This window comes from Lepisosteus oculatus, chromosome 6, assembly GCF_040954835.1.
Source record: "Lepisosteus oculatus isolate fLepOcu1 chromosome 6, fLepOcu1.hap2, whole genome shotgun sequence".
In the NCBI taxonomy this organism is placed as follows: Eukaryota; Metazoa; Chordata; class Actinopteri; order Semionotiformes; family Lepisosteidae; genus Lepisosteus; species Lepisosteus oculatus.
In genome coordinates, this window is record NC_090701.1 from 59,690,810 (window position 1) to 59,711,633 (window position 20,824).

The 20,824-nt window shown below is 37.2% G+C and overlaps 1 protein-coding gene across 3 annotated transcripts in view; it reads right to left on the reverse strand.

The window, feature by feature from the left end:
* Positions 1-20,824, reverse strand: part of impact (impact RWD domain protein) — a 69,125-nt gene that overhangs the window by 43,756 nt on the left and 4,545 nt on the right. For 2 of the 3 annotated variants that reach the window (XM_015353849.2, XM_015353851.2), the window contains exons 5-7: positions 20,387-20,472; positions 1,867-2,001; positions 1,015-1,109 (exon numbers count right to left, since the gene is read on the reverse strand). In XM_015353849.2, coding sequence (XP_015209335.1) covers positions 1,015-1,109; positions 1,867-2,001; positions 20,387-20,472 — 316 coding nt within the window. The remainder of the gene's footprint in view (positions 1-1,014; positions 1,110-1,866; positions 2,002-20,386; positions 20,473-20,824) is intronic. The other variant, XM_015353850.2, reaches the window with a different exon arrangement.

Sequence of the window (20,824 nt, forward strand, 5' to 3'; positions counted from 1 at the left end):
ATGGCAAAGAAACTGACAAAAGTTTAAAGTTTACATTCACATTAAGTGAATGTCTGCACCCCGGAATGTCTTTTTTGGGAATAACTATTGCGAATAAAATGTTATTAATTAAACCACTATCTCATTTTTGCCATTTACAAGAAGTGTATAAGAGCTAGTAAATGTGAGAATCCTGCCATAAAGGGAGTAAAGAAAAACAGTTTTACCAATCACTGGACCACAATATCAACAATCTCCAGGATTTAATTACGCCATTAAACAGAAACCAGTTAACAGTGCAGTACAGATTTGTATCGGCTAAAATACAATTTACAATATGAGACAAAGTCATTCAAAACACTACTGAAAACTTTCAATTTCAATCTGGCCACTTTTTTTATTTTTACGCGTTTATTTGCTTTTTAATATGATATGATTTTAAAGCCACTATGTATACGTTTCATGATCAAACTCTAATTACTAATAATTCTGTATACTGCATATCATTTAAAAGATAATTCTATTAGTGTTATGCAGTATTGTGACAGTAAGTCATTTGAAATTGTGGTAGCAAAATGGCAACAACATTCTGTCTCACAATGTAAACATTTATTGAGTGAAATTGTTTGTCACTAGTACAGTAGCATACAGTATGATTAGTGCAGGAAAGAGCTAATGGTTTAATAAAAATTTAATACTGTACCGATTTGTCTGTCAGCTGATGTTATATGTTATAAGTTATATGAATGTCCTACATCAGATTTCTGGAAAAAATAAAAACGCTGTGACACACTGCTGTCTGGGGTACCGCAGTGCCTATGGCGATATATTGACTGACACCTAACGCATCTGTGTGTGGGCACAATTAAACCTGTCACATTAACTGCAGGGAGTCAGTTCATTCATTACACATAGCTCAGCCTCTGCAGTAGAAAATTGATCCAGGCTCTCTCAGCTATTCCAGGCTGGTGTCAAACAGCCCCAGTGCATTTCGGACATGCCAACTAATAAGGAGTACATCGTTAAAAGGTATACCTGTTTGAGTGTCACAACTGGAGCTAAATGTGCCTGGAAGGTACTACGCCTGTCAGTCACTGGTTCACCATGTTTAATTGGAGGCAGCTCTTCATCTGTGCAGAAAAAAATAATTTATAGGAAATGAATGAAAAACATGCAAAGCCATGAATAGTACAGTATAGGTCAAATGTTCACAAGCACAGTTTTAGAATTACACAATAAATTACCAGAAAATACTTTTAAATGTTGTGGATGCTACAGAGACTATAAAAATTATAAAAAGAAGGGCTTTCCGAAAAAAATAACCTACAGTATTTATTGTGTATTGTTTTTCCAAGTCCAAGGGGAAAGTAAGATGATGCCAAGAATAATTAGCAGATGGAGAAATAACCTGCCTACATTGAATACCATCAAATTAGAAGCTCTGAAGATCCTAGAACAGGCAATTCTACAATTTGCAAAGCAGCTGTTAAAGCATTGTTACAAAACATAACACAATTAATGTCTTTGTTTTCCAAGTAAAAATGCTGCTAACAATGTGTTATATAATGAAAGCATTTTTTTTCTTTTTAACAGGGAAAGTCCCTTTAGAGTGCAAAGCCTGCAGTTTAAATATTTTAAAACCGATCAAAAGCAGTATATCATTTCCGAGTGAAAATCAAGAAACACTGAAACACAGTGCTTACCTAACAGGAAGTTAGGAAGTTATCAATTAGTTATCAATCTGATTCTGAATGTATTTATCAAAATAAAGTAACAAAGCTTAAATGGCCAGATGGTATTAAACACACATGGTATACTGTAAGTGGGGGAAAACGGACAGAAACAAATAATCTTCAGAAACAAATCTTTATGGAGTCACTTCAATACCTCCAGTATCTTTACTGAAAATTTGCACAGAGTTCTGCTCTGAGCTCAGCTTCAGTAAGTTATATTCCCGAATGAACTCATCCTCAAGGTCATCATCCACCTCCTCTGTCGTCTTTGTCAGTGGAAGGCCATCTGCTATAAAATAAAATTAACATAATTTAAAATTCATAAATAACTTCACATTCCATCCACACCTCTCTAAACTCCTACTTCTCTTAGCTGAAAGCCACTAAGATACAGTATAAACACATTCCAGGAGAATGAGTAAGGAACGTATATCATTTTACTTCAAAATACAGCTCGTAATCTATATTCAAGTAGCTTAAGTATACTCCAGACTATTCATTTTGACATAATTTAATGAATTTACCTACAGAGTTTTTTGGGATTTAATTATTTCTGAGATGGTGCTACCAATACAATAATTTCATATTTTAATCACACCAGAACTCTTATCAGTAAAGGCACATTCCATGTGACGCAGAGCATGTGATAAAAGTTGGTATCTGAGTAAAAATACAGTACCATGAAAAAATATAAATATCTACAACTAGAACAGAGGAATAATTATGTCCAGTGGGTGTAATGGACTATGTCTACACATGGCCATAGGACCTTAGGGTGGACACTAACTGCAACTGATTTTTTAAAATGCTCATGTTTTTTAAGACATACAGTAATCTACCTACACTTTTATTGACTCAGACAGTGACACACTGTGATGTTATCTCTAATGAAAAATAAAATATTGTTTTATATTTCTGGCTCTAGAATTGATAATACTACTTATATTTCAGTATATCTGGACTATTTTCATTACCATGATGGAAGTCTTCTAAACTGATCTAAATTTCTAAATGATCTCATAAACAGGCATATTAATTGCAATACCTTTTTAAAAAAATAAAATAAAATAAACCTAATCTCAGGACAATGGAATTTAATATTAAAGTGGAATTGCATTATAAAAACCCTGTGCTATCATCCAAAATTACCTGAAATTCTAGTTAAAAATGAGAAAAGACAAATAGCAAAGAAATCTTTTTGTATTGTTGCATAAAGCTGAGAGTATTTTTTTTAACAAGGCCTCGTTTCAAATATATACTTAATCACTGCTGATGACAAGATATATCTGATGGCATGGAAATTACTTTCCAGATGTAGTAATCATCATAATTATAGCATTTCACATTGCAAAGTACTAAATGGTTTAAAGAGTGGTATAAAAATCATAACATGAAAAATGTGCCTGCAGGCCACAAGTAACATGTTCTACTTACTAGTCCAACAAACATGCATATATTCTACTGAATGACTGTAAGTTTGCTAAAGAAATGCTCATTGAAGAAATAATTACTCATTAGTTCTAGTATTCATGTTACTTTTCTGGCCTTGGTCTTAATTTGCATTTTTAATATATATATATTGCTACATCTGACTGCTTTTCAGACAGTTCCAATTATACTAAAGCACCTGACATTTTAATGTAGTACAAATTTAATCTGTATTAATATTTCTGTTAATGTAAAACAAACATTCATTTGTGTATTCTGTTTTAGAATATATAATTAATGAAAACAATAAAAAATAATTGTGTAGGTTAATGGCTTGGATTATACAATTAACACCGCCTTTATTCCTAAAAACAGAAGTCTGCAATAAACTACAAAGACCTGCTGCTGAAGTGAATATCCTTGATTCAATTACTAAAGTTGGATGAGATCCTGAAATTAATTCAATACTAAAAGCCAGACAGCCTAGATCAGCCAAATGGCTTCATGTCATTTGTGAACACTGCTAAGTTCCTCAGTTTTTGTTTATTGCAAAATGCTATTTATTAGCAAGATAAGATCGAGATCTTAGGGAGGGTAAAGGTGCACTTTCCTGTATCTCAAACAGAGTATCAGGCCGCAGACTAATACAGGAATGAGATGAGAAACACAGGGGTCACACTTATATGCTAGAGAGGTCAGTTTTGAAGGACAGTGACAATGAGACTTGTAGAATCTGAATGGCCCCAACATGGACACTGCAGGGCCAGCTGGAGCTCGAACCTGACCTGACTATTTCAGCGATGGCTATCTCGAGGGGAGTAGCATTGTGGGTGCTGCACAAAAGGCATCTTTTCAGAGGAAGCTATTCTGACCACCACGGTACCGCCATTGCTGGAAAAATAAAGTATTTCTTTTGATCTTCTAGAAATAACCTTTACTTTTACTTCGGTTTTTCTGACTGTGTTGTAATGCTGTGATTCATTGTAATAAAACCTGTTGCACTGCCACTGTGTTTATCTGAACTCTGATTCACTTCTTTAGAACCCTTGAGGATAGAGATGTACTGTAGTTAATGCGTTACAAAGTCCAAATCAAACCCTTTGGGTTGTTTGTTTGTTTTTTTGTGTGCTTCACATAACAGAGATACGGAAACAAAAATGACAGATACAAGAGAAAGGAAAACATAAATACACACATATACAAAATAGAATATGATGCTACATTACAGTGAAGATAGAATCCGCAAATTTACTAATAAAAACTTTCATAACTGTTGAGTTAGCAGACCGAACAGCCTCAGGACTGGTGCTCTTCCTGCAGAACTGATACATGTCATTCCTGCTTCTCAAGGGAAGGAGTTCAGACAGGGCGGAAGCTGGTGGGAGGGGTCACTGATGTTGTTCAGAGAGATGACAGTAACAGCCATTTATAAATGATAAAAGTTGACATGTGACACCCAGTAAATTTCTTACTACAGTTCAGTTTTCAGTTTTCACATACTTGCTCCCCTGACGATGACGGAGCTGGTGGAGCTCTTTATTATTTTGCAGGTCTGGGTTTTGATCCATCAGGAGCAAAGTATCTCTATCCCAAGGACAGCATGAGCACAGAACCACACTGGAAGGGGACCTGCACACCCAGATAAATTCAGTCATTGCATTTAATAATAATAATGCATTCAATAACTGCCTTTAAAAGAAGGAATTGCTGCTTTTTTTACTCATACTATCTGAATTGTTCTGCACTGCATTTCATTTCGACATCTTAATTTTTCACATAAGTGATTAATAATTCATAGACTGTTCTCCGGAGAAGAGGTTGTTTAAATTCAAGAGACCTGCCTGGACAGTTTTACAGAAGTGATTCAATTTACAGTAAATCAAGCCCAGGGTTACCTACTTTTTGACACCTTATTTGTTGAATTATTAAAGACTTACAAACCTTTTGACCTGATATGATTAAACAGACACAGACAATTTTAAGATACTGCTAATTTAGCTCATGCTGATAAACTGTCAACATACACTTGGTGCATGACAACAGGGAATTGCTTTCATATCAGTTAATCAACACATATGTGCTGCATTACCAGGGAACTTGTCAGATTTCCATGAATTGTTTTCATTAAAAAACAAATTTCTTTCAAACTACTGTACTCTTGAAACATAGTGAAGTATAATGGACTGTGTTAGACCTATTATCAGTTAGATGAAGCTCACTCACTACATTTCACCTCAATTTCCCTTCGGGATCAATAAAGTATTATCTATCTATATTTAATCCCCCTTCATTTAATTTTCTATTTGTTCTATGCTCATAAGAAAAGGTTAAACAGAGACTTTCTTACAAAAAAAAGTTTTGTTCATGTTTCAAGTGCCTCCTTTCACTCAAGAGACCTGCATTACACTAACCTCTTGCTCAGTGCAAAATAGCAATATGATTTTTAAAAGTAGAATGCAATAAAAATCCACTATAATCTATCATACATAGTAGTCAATTGCCATTCCCTCAATATTTTACTATACATAATCCATATGACTGCAATTAATCTACTAGAAAATCAATAATGCTCAAATTAGAGCACATGCAACACAAAGCAGATAAAGAATGAGTATTTTCTAAAAATAACTAGCTTTTTTAATATCCCCATTGTGACAATTAGCTGATGTAGATATGCTTTCTAGTAATTACAGAGGCTTTCAAACAGTTGATATCTTTTTTGCAAAGTCAATAAGCGAGCCATCTAAGGACCAGTATTCACTGCACTGACATTGTTAGATCCATTGTAAAGATCTAAAGCCGGCCACTCAATTTCAGATCCCAGAGGCTTTGATCTTTGTTCCAACCAAGATATTACTTTTTCAATTTGCATAAATCTGGCCCCGCTCAAAATGTTCAATAGATACCATAACTTTAAAAAAATAATTTGAACACAATAAGTAATTACACCCGTTATGTAATTAAGACCTTAAGCTAGGCTGAGGAGACTGTAGTGCAATACCATTTAGAAGTATATATGTGTATTTATCATCTTAATGTAATTCTCCCCATGAAGTAGGCACCACAGAGGCTATCCCAGGAGCACAGGGTGTGAGGGATGGGAAAAGTCTATCGTAGGGAAGAAGACAAATGTTTTGTAAAAAATATACACATTACAGTGCAGTCCGTAAGTATTTGGACTGTGCATAATTTTTGTTGTTTTGGCTTTGTACTCCAGTACACTGGATTTGAAATGAAATAATGACTATGAGGTTAAATTGCAGAATATCAGCTTTAATTCGAGGGTTTTTATGTCTATTTTGGGTGAACCATATAGGAACCACAGCCCTTTGTATACATACAGTAGTCCTCCCATTTCAGAGGACTGAAAGTAATTGGACACATAAACATAGTCTTAAATAAAATTGTCATGTCTAGTACTTGGTTGCAAGTCCTTTGCATTTGATGACTGCCTGAAGTCTGCAACCCACAGACATCAGCAGAGGCTGGGTATCTTCCCTGGTGATGCTCTGCCAGGCCTGTAAAGCAACCATTTTCAGTTCCTGCTTGTTTCAGACGCTTTTTGCCTTCAGTCTTGTCTTCAGTAAGTGAAATGCAGGCTCAATTGGATTCAGGTTGGGTGACTGACTTGGCCGGTCAACCACATTCCACTTTTGGGCCCTGAAAAACTCGATACTTGCTTTAGCAGTATGTTTGGGGTCATTGCCCTGCTGCAAGGCAAAGCGCCGTCCAATGAGTTTTGAGGCATTTGGTTGGATCTGAGCAGAAAACACTGTCACAAATGGCACACAGGCACGCAGGCAGCACCACATACCCACGCACACTCCACACCACTCAGGAACTAATTGACACCAAGCTCTTTTCTATTTAAAAGTTCCCTCCTCAATCCGCCCTCGCTCATCACTGAGACTTTCTCAGCAAGAGCTACCCTCCTCTTAGATCGCAACTTCTACTTCTCTTTATTGTCTTGATGCACTGTTTGCACTTTGTTTTGTTTTTTACACTTGTTTTACAATCGAGAGACTTTCTGTAAGTAAGAATTCCATTGTACCAGTACCGGTTAGATATGGCAATAAAGTTCAAGTTCAAGTTCTCTCTCTCTTTACTGGCATTGACACGTCTTTGGTCCTCATGTTGAGAGACAACAGCAACAGACTCCAAATGCAAATGCCACACCTAGAATCAACTCTGAAACTTTTGTTAGCTCTCTTGTGGATGACCTAACGATGCAATGACACACAGCTGGCCAAGAAACAACTGAACAGCCAACTTTTCAATTACTTTTGGTCCCCTAAAATGAGAGGACTATGTATAAAAAGGGCTGTGATTCCTATATACATAAATACCCTCGAATTAAAGCTGACATTTTGCACTTTAACTTTATAGTCATTGTTTCATTTCAAATCCAATGTGCTGGAGTACAGAGCCAAAACAACAAAAATTGTGTCACTGTCCAAAACCTTACGGACTGCACTGTACTTCAGATGTACCAAATGCATTCATTTTTTCTCACATACAGTAGTAACCTCCCTGTAATTACTAAGATGACAAACACCTGAACTCAGACCATTCTTGAAGCATGCAAAATAACTCTTAAATGTGTTTGTAACCTAGGTTCACATTTTAAAATGAATTGTTGTCAGCCATTTAACACTGGGTTGCATTATCCTTAATCCAATATGACATTTTTAAACGTGTACCGAAATACATCTCAAAATCCATTTAAAATGACCAGCTGCAGCTTACACAAAGGAAAGGTAATATTTTAAAATGTATGTAAAGATATAGACTTTCAAAATATTTCTGAAAACAAACGTTTTAATCAATCGGGTTAAAAACTAGATTTTCCTGTTGTTGCTCTCCACTTTCATGATTACTTTTAGATACTAAATTAATCAAAACATTAGTGATTTGCCAATCATATTCTCAAAATTTAGGCAGTAATTAATTAGGCTTTGAGTTGCCGAACAGATGGGACTCAATTGTGACTGATGCAGAATGAAAGCTTGCCTGTACTCCAGAAATTTAGAAACTGCATGTTGATGAGAAGTGCACCACTATTCAAAATTTTAAATATCTGAATACAGCAAGCAGCATCTGTGCCTCTTCCAACAAAAAGCATCAAGTGAATACATTTTTCATCACAGTTCACCTACAGCAATGAAAATATGGCCACAGGAAATGAGTCTCCCACAACTCTGTCTTTCATCTATTATTGTTCTGCTGGACTTCGGCTGATCTGAACATATTAGAGGTGGCAGCATCTGCTGGAATGACCCAACTGAAAATATTTTGTGCTGGGCATTGTTCCTCCTCGACAACGTTGGTCACATCTGGTGTCCCGCAGGGCTGTGTTCTTGGTCCCACTCTTTTTAGCATCTATTAATTGGCACTGAGTCAGATTACTTGTAGGCTATGAGATCAATTTTCTATTCTGATGAGTGTGAAATTAAAGTTTATATTAATCAAGTACTATCTGCTGTGTCACACTGCTTAGAATATAGTGAGAAATGGATGTAACAAAATATTTTGCCCTTTGACTCCGATAAGACTAAAGTTATCCTGATTGTCTCTCCCTTTGTACTCCACAACTCTGTGTCAGCTTGTGTTTGACTATTGATGGTGTTGGAATTTTCTGGTGTTGGAAGTACTGGGGTCAAGAATCTTACTGTCATCTTGCATCTGAAGCACAGGTTGGTGTTTTGAAAATTTTAACTTCTTCGTAATATTGCAGGTATATGTTCATGTCTCTCCCAATCTGAGGAACAAGTAGTAGGTTTATTCCATTCTGAAAAAAAGAAGAAAGAAAACACAACGTTTCGGCCGTGGAGCCTTCTTCAGGTGTGTCAAGAAGGCTCCATGGCGGAAACTTTGTGTTTTCTTTCTTCTTTTTTTCAGCATGGAATAAACCGACAACTTGTTCCTTTGCAGCTTATGCATGCTGACCCAGCTACCCACCTGAACTAATCTCCCAATCTGATACAGAGTAGTTAATGCATGCATTTTGTATTCAAACTGAATACTGCAATGCTCTGCTTGTGAGTGAATCCAAACATTTTCTTCACAAGTTGATACTGTATGTGCAGAACTCAGCTGCTCAGATCTTAACTAAAACTAAAGTACAGTAGGGTCTCAACATCTGCAAATTTATCATTCGTGAATTTGATTATTTGCAATTCGGTTTGGCCAATGGGGGGTTTGGATGAAAGTTGAACAGGATGAAACTGAGCCAAGCTCTCGAGAGCAACTTTCAAATTGCAGCACAACAGACTGGAATCCTGAGATGAATCTAGCGAGTGAGTGAGACTCCCTCTGACTCTGGTGATCTTGGTTTCATATTGTAACAAGCGCCCTCAGCTCTGTGTCAGTGGTGTGGGGAATGAAAGACTGGAGCCGAATTTACTGGCTCTCTGACAATTTTATTGCTGTTCCTGTTTTATTACAGTGGGGCATGAGTATGATCACAGAGGCAGAGAGGGGAAGTGCAGGCATCCCCTGGATACAGAGGAGAAATTTTAGCTGATTACTCTACATTTGTGATTACTGTTGTTTCTTTTATTTAATCAGTATTGAATTAACTTAAAGTCAATGAATTAGAATTAGGGAGGGATATTTATGTCTTTCAACCCTACATACATTTGACAATTCCTTTACAATTCAAATGCTGATGTAGTTCCCAACTCAAACAGCTGTCTAGATTTTATATTGAAAGGAAGCTGTCCAACCTGTTAAGCCCTTAAATGTGAAGAGCATAGTGTGGCACTTTTCATCCGTGTTTCACAGACATTAAATATGCACCTAGCATTATAGTGCTTAGACAGTGACTGAGTGTGACTTTTCTGCTATTTCTCTGGGCAAGGTGTAAGGAAAGATATGCCAAGCATCTTCCACTAATGCATTCTAATTCCTACAGTAAAAATAGAAAAAACAGTCAGTGCAGATGGTACTAAAAGATCCTTCTATAAAAAAAAAATCTTACAGGCTAGACTGAGATAGATAGTGTTTCCATCCCTTTACATCACAGGAATTTCATCCCATCAAATACACTTCATTCACTTAATTCAATAAAGGATCAATTAATTTGCTCAGCTGTTGAGGATCACTGAAAATCTACACTTAGCTAGAAGACAGACCCAGGTTTCCATCTACGAGACCAGACTGCCATTACTTGAACTACAACATCAGAAGACCATAAAAGGGCCCAATTTTACTGCCGTTTCAGTGGACAAAACACCGAGGCAGCATTTGCACTAACAGTAACTAGACATTCACTGTAAGATGGACTGATGTTCATGGTATCTGATGACATTCATCTTCAGTTTTAGGATTAAAGACTTTTTATTTTCATTTTTAGCAATTCATAAAAGAGGAAAAAAGCAAAAAACCATTCCTGAATGGCTTCTTTGAAAAAGGGTCATTACTGGCTTCAATAACTGCTATCTATCAAAAGATTTCTAACTGCATCACAAGTCAGATATGAATTATAAATCTGTTGCAATTGTATAATGTAACTAATACATAATGTATAAATGAAGAAGTACTTTTTGTGGGTGATTCTAACTTTCCTTACATACTACAGACTGGTAAAAAACAAGAAGAAGAAATGACAGCAACTGATACTGAAATGTCTTGTTAATTTGTCATACAGCCTACGAGAGGGCATGCCTTTACTAATCTATAATCTTCTCAAACAATCAAGACTGAGTGAAGAATACAGAGATGAGAGACCCATTAGGGAAATGTGACAATAGTATGGTGTGCTTTGAAGGGTAATAGTTCAAATCAAAGGTTTTCAATTATGAAGGAATGAGACCGAGCTTTAGAATAGTAGAATGGGCCAGGATGGATACTAAATCATTAGAGAATAGGAGGTTTAAAGATATTCTGATTGAAGCACATCACAGATTTATCCCACAAGAAAGCATTTTAAAAGTTAAATAGCAGTGGCCTAGATAGTTTAACAAATCAATTAAGAAATGGCATAAACAAAAAAAAAGAATAGAATGAATTGCAAGCACAGACAAAAAAAGGCCAAGAGAAAGAAATAACATAATACTGAAATGTAGCATAAAATATATTTTTCAGTATTACAACAGCAACTAAACAGTGAAGGGTCAATTAAAATCTATTTGGCATAATCATGTGAAACCTCTAGATGATGAAAGGGAAATGGCTGACGTGTTTACCAAGGAAAAAAACAGACAATATGCTTTGGGTTGAGAAAAGACAAACATCAGTATTAAATAGTATTAGCACAGGAGAGGCAGAAATATTAAAGGCACCAGACGCACTTAAGATAAGCAAGACTCTGGAGCCAAATAGTATTCTACTAATTATATTATTGAGACAAGAAATGTTTTTCATTGACCATTAACAATTCTCTGACAACAGTCACTCAAGACAGGGATAGCACCAACAGCACATAGTGGAAAAGTGGCAATGTACTGCCCACCAAATAATTATAGATCACTATAATTACACCTATGAGTAAGGGCACGGAAACGATAATTAGAACTACACTAGAGTATTATCAAATTGCACTTAGGATACTAGGAGTCAACTGGGATCTAGAAAATGTAAGTCTTGCATAACTTATTCATTGGAGTACTCTGAACAAGCAAAAACTGCATGGACAAGCAGAGTGTCAGTTGACTTCCTCAGAATCAACAGTGAAACATGAATCATGAAGAGGAATCATGTCGAAACTATTTGGAAGTTTAGAATAATAATAAATAATAATAATAATAAAAATAAAAATAATAATAATAATAATAATAATAATAATTGCTTACACTTATATAGCCCTTTTCTGGACACTCTACTCAAAGCGATTTACAGGTAATGGGGATCCCCTCCACCACCACCAATGTGCAGCCCCACCTGGATGATGCAACGGCAGCCATAGTGCACCAGAACGCTCACCACACACCAGCTATCAGTGGGGAGGAGAGCAGAGTAATGAAGCCAATTCATAGATGGGGATTATTAGGAGGCCATGATGGTAAGAGCCAATGGGAAATTTGGCCAGGACGCCGGGGTTAAACCCCTACTCTTTTCGAGAAGCGCCCTGGGATTTTTAATGACCACAGAGAGTCAGGCGTTTCATGTCTCATCCGAAGGACAGCTCCTGTTTACAGTATAGTGTCCCCATCACTATACTGGGGCATTGGGACCCACATGGACCATAGGGTAAGCGCCCCCTGCTGGCTCCACTAACACCACTTCCAACAGCAACCTTAGTTTTTCCAAGGAGGTCTCCCATCCAGGTACAGACCAGGCTCACACCTGCTTAGCTTCAGTGGGTTGCCAGTTGTGAGTTGCAGAGTGATATGGCTGCTGGCCAATAGAAGGCAGATTTTACAATAAAGAATGCTACTCAGCCAATTTGTGAAATACAATATTCTGGACCCCTTCATGACATGTTTGGATGAGATCTTGGGATCATTTTCATTGCAGGCGGTCCCTGTCACAAGCTGCCTTCTAGAAGCTCACTGTTAAACTATGACATCAATGAGCCGACAAAGTAAAAATCAAGTTAAATCTGTAAACTGGTTGACTGTTGGGAAGGGACACACTATATGATTGAACTCCCTTTCCATCTGTGCCATCTGACAGTGTTTATCTCATCAGGATTTTGGACAGGTTTTGAAGCATTAAAAACCCAAAAGGGAACACAAGAGTGTGCACTGGAAATAAAGTTCTCATAGAGAGCCTCTCCATTAATATTAAATCTGTGCCTCGACCTGCCTTGATAGTAAAGCCCCATGTAAAACCAATAGGTAAAGCAAATCCATTTTACCACCTTAGGTCACACAAATTACCAAAGTTATCTGCAACAGCCCTTTCCTCCCTGGTGACTGGCCAGACAAAATTGCAAGAGTGCCTCAGTAATCAACCTATTTGCGGCCTTCACTTCTGAAACAGCTCCCTCCGAGGTGTGTAAGTCCTGCAGCACTGCCTCTGCCCCCCAGACACGCTCTATTTCCCCACGCAGACACTCTCGGGCGCAGGGCTGAATCACTTCCACTGAGATGCATCTTCAAAGCAACGGCTCAGACATGCTCTTAAAAAATGACACTTATTAGACCTGGTTCAGTAAAAGCTGCAGCAGGGGAAGTATTATGAAGCAATTGTAGCAGAAGGGTCTCTGGATTTCTAAAAGGTCAAGGTTTAGATTTGCACCTTACTGTTTACTGGAAATATACCATTGAAAAAAGTATTTTTTTCCTACAGCTGTAGGTTGCTTCCTTTCAAGGCACGTATTTTCTTTAAAAAACGTGTTTAATCCGTTTCGCACAGCAGAAAGAGATTGTCTTCTAACAACAGGGGCTCTACACTGATGACAGGCCAAACATGAAGTACGAGAGCACTATTATGCAGGGTAAGGAAGTGAAGCACTGTGGTGCTCAGGTTGGAGGGGGAGTAAACTCAGACCCATAGGGGCCTGCCTCCTCACCTAAAAAAATTACACCACCAATAAAAAATGTTAAGGAGGCAACATCAGAGATTCTGACCGTAAGAAAATATTTTGTATGGCAAGAGCGAAATGAAAAACCTAATGATACCTCCTCCGTCATTTTTATGACTCTAATAAAAATAATAGTTCGGTTTCATAAAAAAAAAAGATTATTAGATTAAAGTCTAGCAATTGCAGAAGTTCTTTCTTCTTAAAATGAGATTTCCCTAAAAACACTCTGAAAAATTATGACATCACACGAAGGACACATTGGAACAGAGTCCCAGTAGTAAGGTTTTAGTTCAAAAACACTTTTGTTACATGTTATCAATTTGACTGCATTTTGTGACCATTCTCCATATCTATAATTGAGATCTGTTACTTGAAACACATCTATTTAAAATGAAAAGAATATGTGCAAAATATCAGCAATATTCCTCAGTGGAAGACAATCACTGTTTTTACACTCCATTCACAGAGACAAGTTATTTAAATGCCTTAGTGTACTGATCAAGAAAGACATTTCTCCACTTTTTCAATGAAACAATCAAGCTGAGCATGTGAAACCCCTAAAAGAGAAAAATAACCTGACCACTTCAGATTTTACCTCTTAGCTCGCAGCTCGGTGCGCAGTTAACAAAAGCCGTCATCAAATTTGAGATCTTAATCCATGATTTTTCCTTAGCTTAAAGTGCCTGCAAGAAATAGCTTTTGTGAAAGGAGCCCTGGTTGCAACACCACTGCATCCTGAAACAACAGCATCACAGAAATTCTATCCAGATGTGTCCTACTCATGCCGGTCACCCGACTGGCATCACACTCGACCCCCATCCTTCGCCCTGAGGGCAGTGAGCCCTCATTACAGCACCACGCCACCGCTTAAGGAGTCTGTCTGTCATTTTGTTATTAAAAAACATTTGGAAACACCTGAATTTGATAAAAATCTTTGTGAATAACTGTCAGTGAGAACAATCTTTTCTGTGTTCATTTAAGGGTTTGCACAATGAGATTAACCCAGATACATACATCCAAATTAAGGATATGCTTCTTCAAAATAATCAAAACTCACTTTATCAGATCATCCACAGTAATTAATTCATGTGATAATTATGGACATATTTAAACTGACAAAAGACAGATCTTTCACTGGAAAAACCTAACAACAAATGGGAACACATTTACGAAATCCCTCCAAACCATAAGTCAATTTTTTCTCATTCCTTTCTTGTCTGTAACTGTCTTTTAAAAGAAGGAACACTGCAGAGTACTTCAGCTACAGGAGTTCATAAACATGACTTCCTTATACAGAATGAAAGCAATCCAGAGGTACTTACAATACATTCTGGAAACAAAATGCATTCACACAAACCTCAAAGGACTTACACTGACTCCTGTGGAGGCAATCTGCTTGGCAAGCTTATTGATCAAACTCTTCCCAAATTACCCCTTTCAGGTTATGGTATATTATCTTTAAAACTATAGCAGCATCTCAACCTCACATTGCGTCTCTTTTAACTAAAAGTATTCTATCCAGAGGGCTTTGACTTCAGGCTATTTGCGGGCAGTCCTTTCTTAAAGGATCTCATGGGAGTACAGTACAGTCAACATCTGACTTTTTGGGTATGAAAACCTTATTTACAGGCAGTTCCATGGGAAAGCAGTTGGGACAACTCCCCAGCAGATATTCCAACGGTTACTATATGTCACTACATTACAAAAAAAGGTATTGCTGCTCTGGAACCAGTGCAGAGAGGAGCAACCAAGAACAACGCCTACAGAAAGTCTACACTCTATAAACTTTTTCATAGTTTATTGTGTTTCAGCATTGAATCATGACGTATTTAACTGAGAATGTTTGCCACTCATCAACACGAAGTACTCTACAATGTCAACATTTTAAAAAATCGTTTTACTCAATTAATTAAAAATAAAAAACAGAAAATAATTGAATGCATAAGTATTCATCCCCTTTCTTTGACACACCTAAATTACCTCTGAAGTAACTGACTTGACTCTCTTCTCCAAGTCTCATTATTACTTGACTGGGGTTCACCTGTGTGCAGTTGATGTGTTTCTCATGATTTCAGAATAAATACACCTGTCTGGGAGTTTCCTCACTTAGTTATTGCATTTCCAAGGAAACACAACACCATGAAGACCAAGGAACATTCCAAACAGATCTGAGACAAGGTTCTTGAAAAATATACCAGTCAGGCAAGAATATAAGAAAATTTCCAAGGCATTGAATATACCTCGAAGCACTGTGAAGTCCATAATTAAAAAGCTGAGAAAATATGGAAAAACTGTGAATCTGCCCAGAACTGTCTGTCCTCCAAAACTGAGTGTCTGGGCAAGAAGAGCCATAGTAAGGGAGGCCAACAACAGGTCTACAGCAACTCTAAAGGAGTTACACACCTTCACATAGATGGGAGAAACCGCACATGAGACAATAATTGCACACACTCTTCATAAATCTGGCTTATACAGAACGGTGGCAAGAAGAAAGACTTTGTTGAAAAAAAACTCATATCACATCTCGGCTGAAGTTTGCACAAAGGCATGTGTGAGACTCAACAATTTGGAAGATGATTCTAGGGTCTAATGAAACCAAAGCTGAACTCTGGTGCAAACCTAACACAGCAGATCACACTGAAAACACCATCCCTACAGTGAAGCACGGTGGTGGCAGCATCATGCTTTGGGGAAGCTTCTTTGCGGCAGAGACTGGAAAACTCATAAAGATAGAAGGAAATTGTATGGAGCTAAGTACAGAAAAATCCTGGAGGAAAACGTGGTGTAATCTGCAAGAGTACTGGGATTCATCTTCCAACAGGACAATGACCCGAAACATAAAGCAAAAGCCACACCGGAGTGGCTTAAAACCAAAAAGGTTAATGTCCTGGAGTGACCCAGTCAAAGCCCAGACCTCAATCCAATTGAGCATCTGTGGAATGACTTAAAAATTGCTGCTCACAAACGGTCCCCATCCAACTTGATGGAGCTTGAGCAATTTTGCCAATAGGAATGGGCAAAAAGTCCAGAGTCAACATATGCAACGATGATAGAGACTTACCCAAAGAGACTCACAGCTGTAATTGCTGCCAAAGGTGGTCTTACCAAGTATTAACACTGGGGGGGGGGGGGGGGTAAATACGTATGCATTCAATTATTTTCTGTTTCTTCATTTGAATTGAATTTGAATATATGTCTGAATTTTGTTTTTACTTTGACTTTATAGACTACTTTGTGTTGATGAGTGGCAAAAATTCTCAGTTAAATACATCATAGTTCCATGCTGTAAACAATAAAAAGTCCAAGAGGAGTTTAGACTTTCTAAAGGCACTGTACATTTCTGGGCTTAAAGGAATGTCAGCTCTGACCGACTGGAGAAACAGAACCTTGAACAGACAAGACTACAAGGAGGCCCAGTCCAATTATTCAAATTCCTCAAAGGCACTGTCAAAACCAACATAGTGGAAATCAGAATGAACAGTGAAACATGTACAAGAGGACACTAGTGGAAATTATGTGAAAGTGCATTTAAAACCAAAAACAGGTGGTACTTCTTTACACAAAGGATTGTGGGAGTCTGGAACTATGGGAAGACAAGTTTTTCAAGTCTTAACTTCTTCCAGGAAAGGACAAAAGACCTCCTCTCTTTTCTAACTTTTCTTATAATTTCTTCAGCACATTAAATTACACTACTGTAAATGAAAACAGGGATACCCACAGGAGCAGACCCAGGCCTGAGCTCTTCATGGGTCTAGTAGTGCATTGTTTTTTTTCCAGAGCATATACATGGGCAGCAAATTTTAATGAATCAAGATCCATAAGATAAGAATGTACCATAAATCATTACAAGATTACAATCTTACATTTATACTTATTGAACCTGCATTATACAGGTTGCTACGTCTCTTCCTTTATTCTTAAGCAAAACATCAGTGTTATCAGAAAATCTGTTAAGTGTGTCTTGTACGAAAGTAAGAAATTATGTTTCATAGGAAATTAAAAATATATACCTAAAAGTAGGCTATAGCACATCTAAAGGGTGAATGTTGTTTATCTGTATTGTCGAGGAAAAACCTGGGATCTTAAAAGCAGAAGAAAATTCTATCCTTACTACTGCTACCATTGTTCAAAAGAAAAAAGTAAAATCAGATTTTAATCAGGAACAATATATTCAATGCTTTAAAATGTGCTGCGATCCATTTCAAATAACACCACTCACTAACATGAACAGACTTAAACACTATTTGCCTTATAAGAATTCCAAAATGATGTACTGCTTTACCCTCTGCATTATACACGATGCATTAAGTCCAGATTTGATTTCCAGGCACCCCGGAGCACAGACACTGATGGAATAATAAGACCTCTGGATGCTTCTCATTATTAACACGTCTGAAACTAGTGCAATGACTCAAAATCATAAAATATAATTAAATAAAATACATGACAAAAGAAAATGACTCAGAATCATAAAATATTACCAAACGTGAACATTTGTGTAATTTTAGTTTTTGTGTTAAGCAAAGTTTTTTTTATTTCTATTACATATGAAAAATTGAGACTTTAAAAATAATGCTGGTGCACTGCTGTATTGTCTGTGTGTGCTCTGCGATAGACTGGCATCCCATCCAAGGTGTACCCTGCCTTGTGCCCCCTGCTTGCTGGGATAGGGGCGCCCAGCACCCCCACTACCCCATGTTCAAGATAAGGTGGTTCGAAAACAGCTGGAATTTACTACTGCACATACAGTCCCATCAGAGCATCAAGGAAAAGAAGAATGTGTTCACAACACAAACAATAAAACAGAGGTTCAAGATGTTGATTACTGACTTGTATTTTCATACCCTAAAAGACAGGCAGGTAGTAAAAAGTCAAGTACAGTCAACACAGTCCGTTGACAAGCCTTGAAGGAATCCAACAAAATTAAAATAAAATACACATGACTCCAAAGAAGAAGAGGACGAATGCTTGTATGATGCTGATAGTGAGTTTGAAATACTCATAGAGAAACATTAAACAAGCACCAAGCACCAAGCCCTGGACAGACAGGAGGAAGACCAGTGCTATCACACAAGGCCAGGGCATATTACAAAACCAAAAAAGGATGTCTTTAAAACACACAAAAAAAAGATGTCCTTGTTGATTATATTACACACTCAAGTACAGCTGAAGAACCAGAGTCACAAAACCACAACATGCCCACAATGTGCACTTCAGCATGCAGAGTGTGCAAGAAAATATGTTGGCAATCCACTTCTTGACTCCAGATAAACCCCTTTTTACCTGACATAATGGAGAACACTATTCAGTCACTATTCAGTCACTTTTCTACCATTGATAGAATGAAAAGTAATAGTTGGTAGAATATTTCAAAAGGTTAAATAGCTCAAGTCTGAATCTGGCTTCTGTTTTGACATTACAACCAAACTCAGACTCCACACTTACTATAAACAATGTTCCTTGTTCCTTAAAGGTACTAAACCAACCATCCCAACATAACCATATCATTTAATAATTATGAAGCTCCTATTTAAAAACTATTCCATAATGTAAAATGTATGCATTTGTTAATGAATAGCGCCACCTGCTGCCTATGCAGAAAGGCTGCCTGACATTTGTGAATACAGGCAAAGCCCAAGGGTTCTTACAGAGTAAGAGACACTTTACTGTCTGTGAAACAACAGAGGCATTACAGAGAGACCACCACGGCCAGTGTCTGCAAATAGGTGGGCACTTTGCTTAGGTTAAAATGTAAATTTTATTTTTTCATGATGATGGAGAAGCATTTTAAACAAATCCAATGCAAAGAGTTTCAAAACATGTTGTGCCATTACTATTACTAATACTATTGCAGTCCTCCATAAAAGATGCAGAAACAAAACTTTAATTGATCTTTAAGTGTTCAGCAAAGTTTTTTTTTCAAATTATATATAAAAATTGAGTCTTTTTAAAAATAATGGGGGCAGCACAGCGATGCAATGGTTAGAACTGCGGCATCTCACCGCTGGGGCCTGGGCTCAGTTCCTGGGGTGCTGTCTGGGTGGAGTTAGTATGTTCTCCCTGTGTTCAAGTGAGTTTCCCCTGGGTGCTTCAGTTTCCTCCCACAGTCCAATGACATACTGGTGGGTTAAATGACTTCTGGGAAAATTGTCCCTGGTGTGAGTGTGTGTGTCTGTATCTGTCTGCCCTGTGAATGACTGGCGTCCCATCCAGGGTGTATTCTGCTCCAGCTCCCCAATGATCCTATGTTGGATGACGTGATTAGAAAATGGATGGGCGGATAAAAAAAGTGGGGAAAAATATATTGAATAAAAAAATATGTCTTAACGTACACCAAGGTACTGTATATCTTATAGGTTTTACAATGATGAAAAATAGTGCTTTTTTTCCTCTAGAAGTACTAGAAGGGCTACACTAGTTATACAGAATACATTATGAATGACAAATTATGATGCACTTATTTACAATGTAAATAATGGAACATAAAAAACATTAAATTTAAGTGTGCAGCCTTGGTGGTAACAGCGTAAAAAGGAGTCAAGATTACATCTGATCATTCAATTTCTGATTCATTAAGAAAAACATATGTTTTCGTTAAATGGTGTTTTATAACTTATTAGTTTATAAACTTTATTCAGATTATCTCAGTGGTAATTACATCTCTGCAGCTTTGCAAAATAAAGCGTTATTTGAAGTGTGGTCCTCAGAGTCTAATCTTCAGGGAACAGTGAAGTAATCAGAATGTTTAACTGCGTAGAGTTAAAGGTTTTTAATGTACCTGAGTCAGCAGAATGTGATTTTTCCACAAGGAATTCCCTGATTCTCTCCACCCACAGATAAAGGATGCTCTCCCCAAGGTTCTCTCTGTTAGAAACATGAAAGAAAAGAATCAATTGAAGTGTCTCAGCAATGATGAAGAGAGAATGAAGTCAATTTAACTAATCTGTACAAAAGGCCAACAAATAATCTTGGCCATGGATTTCTGACAATCAAATTCAATTTATATTTTCATGTCTCATGAAAACACAGATGCACGGTCACAACTTTATGTAACTTTCCCCCCAAAAAAATGATTTGAGAAGAATTTTTGCAGTACTCTAACCTGATGGTAATGTTGACTTATAATGCAGTGGAAAAAAACAGCAATTTACACTACACTCAACTAAACAATACATAAACTACAAAGGAAAACTGTGTAACATGTCATTTTTCAAAG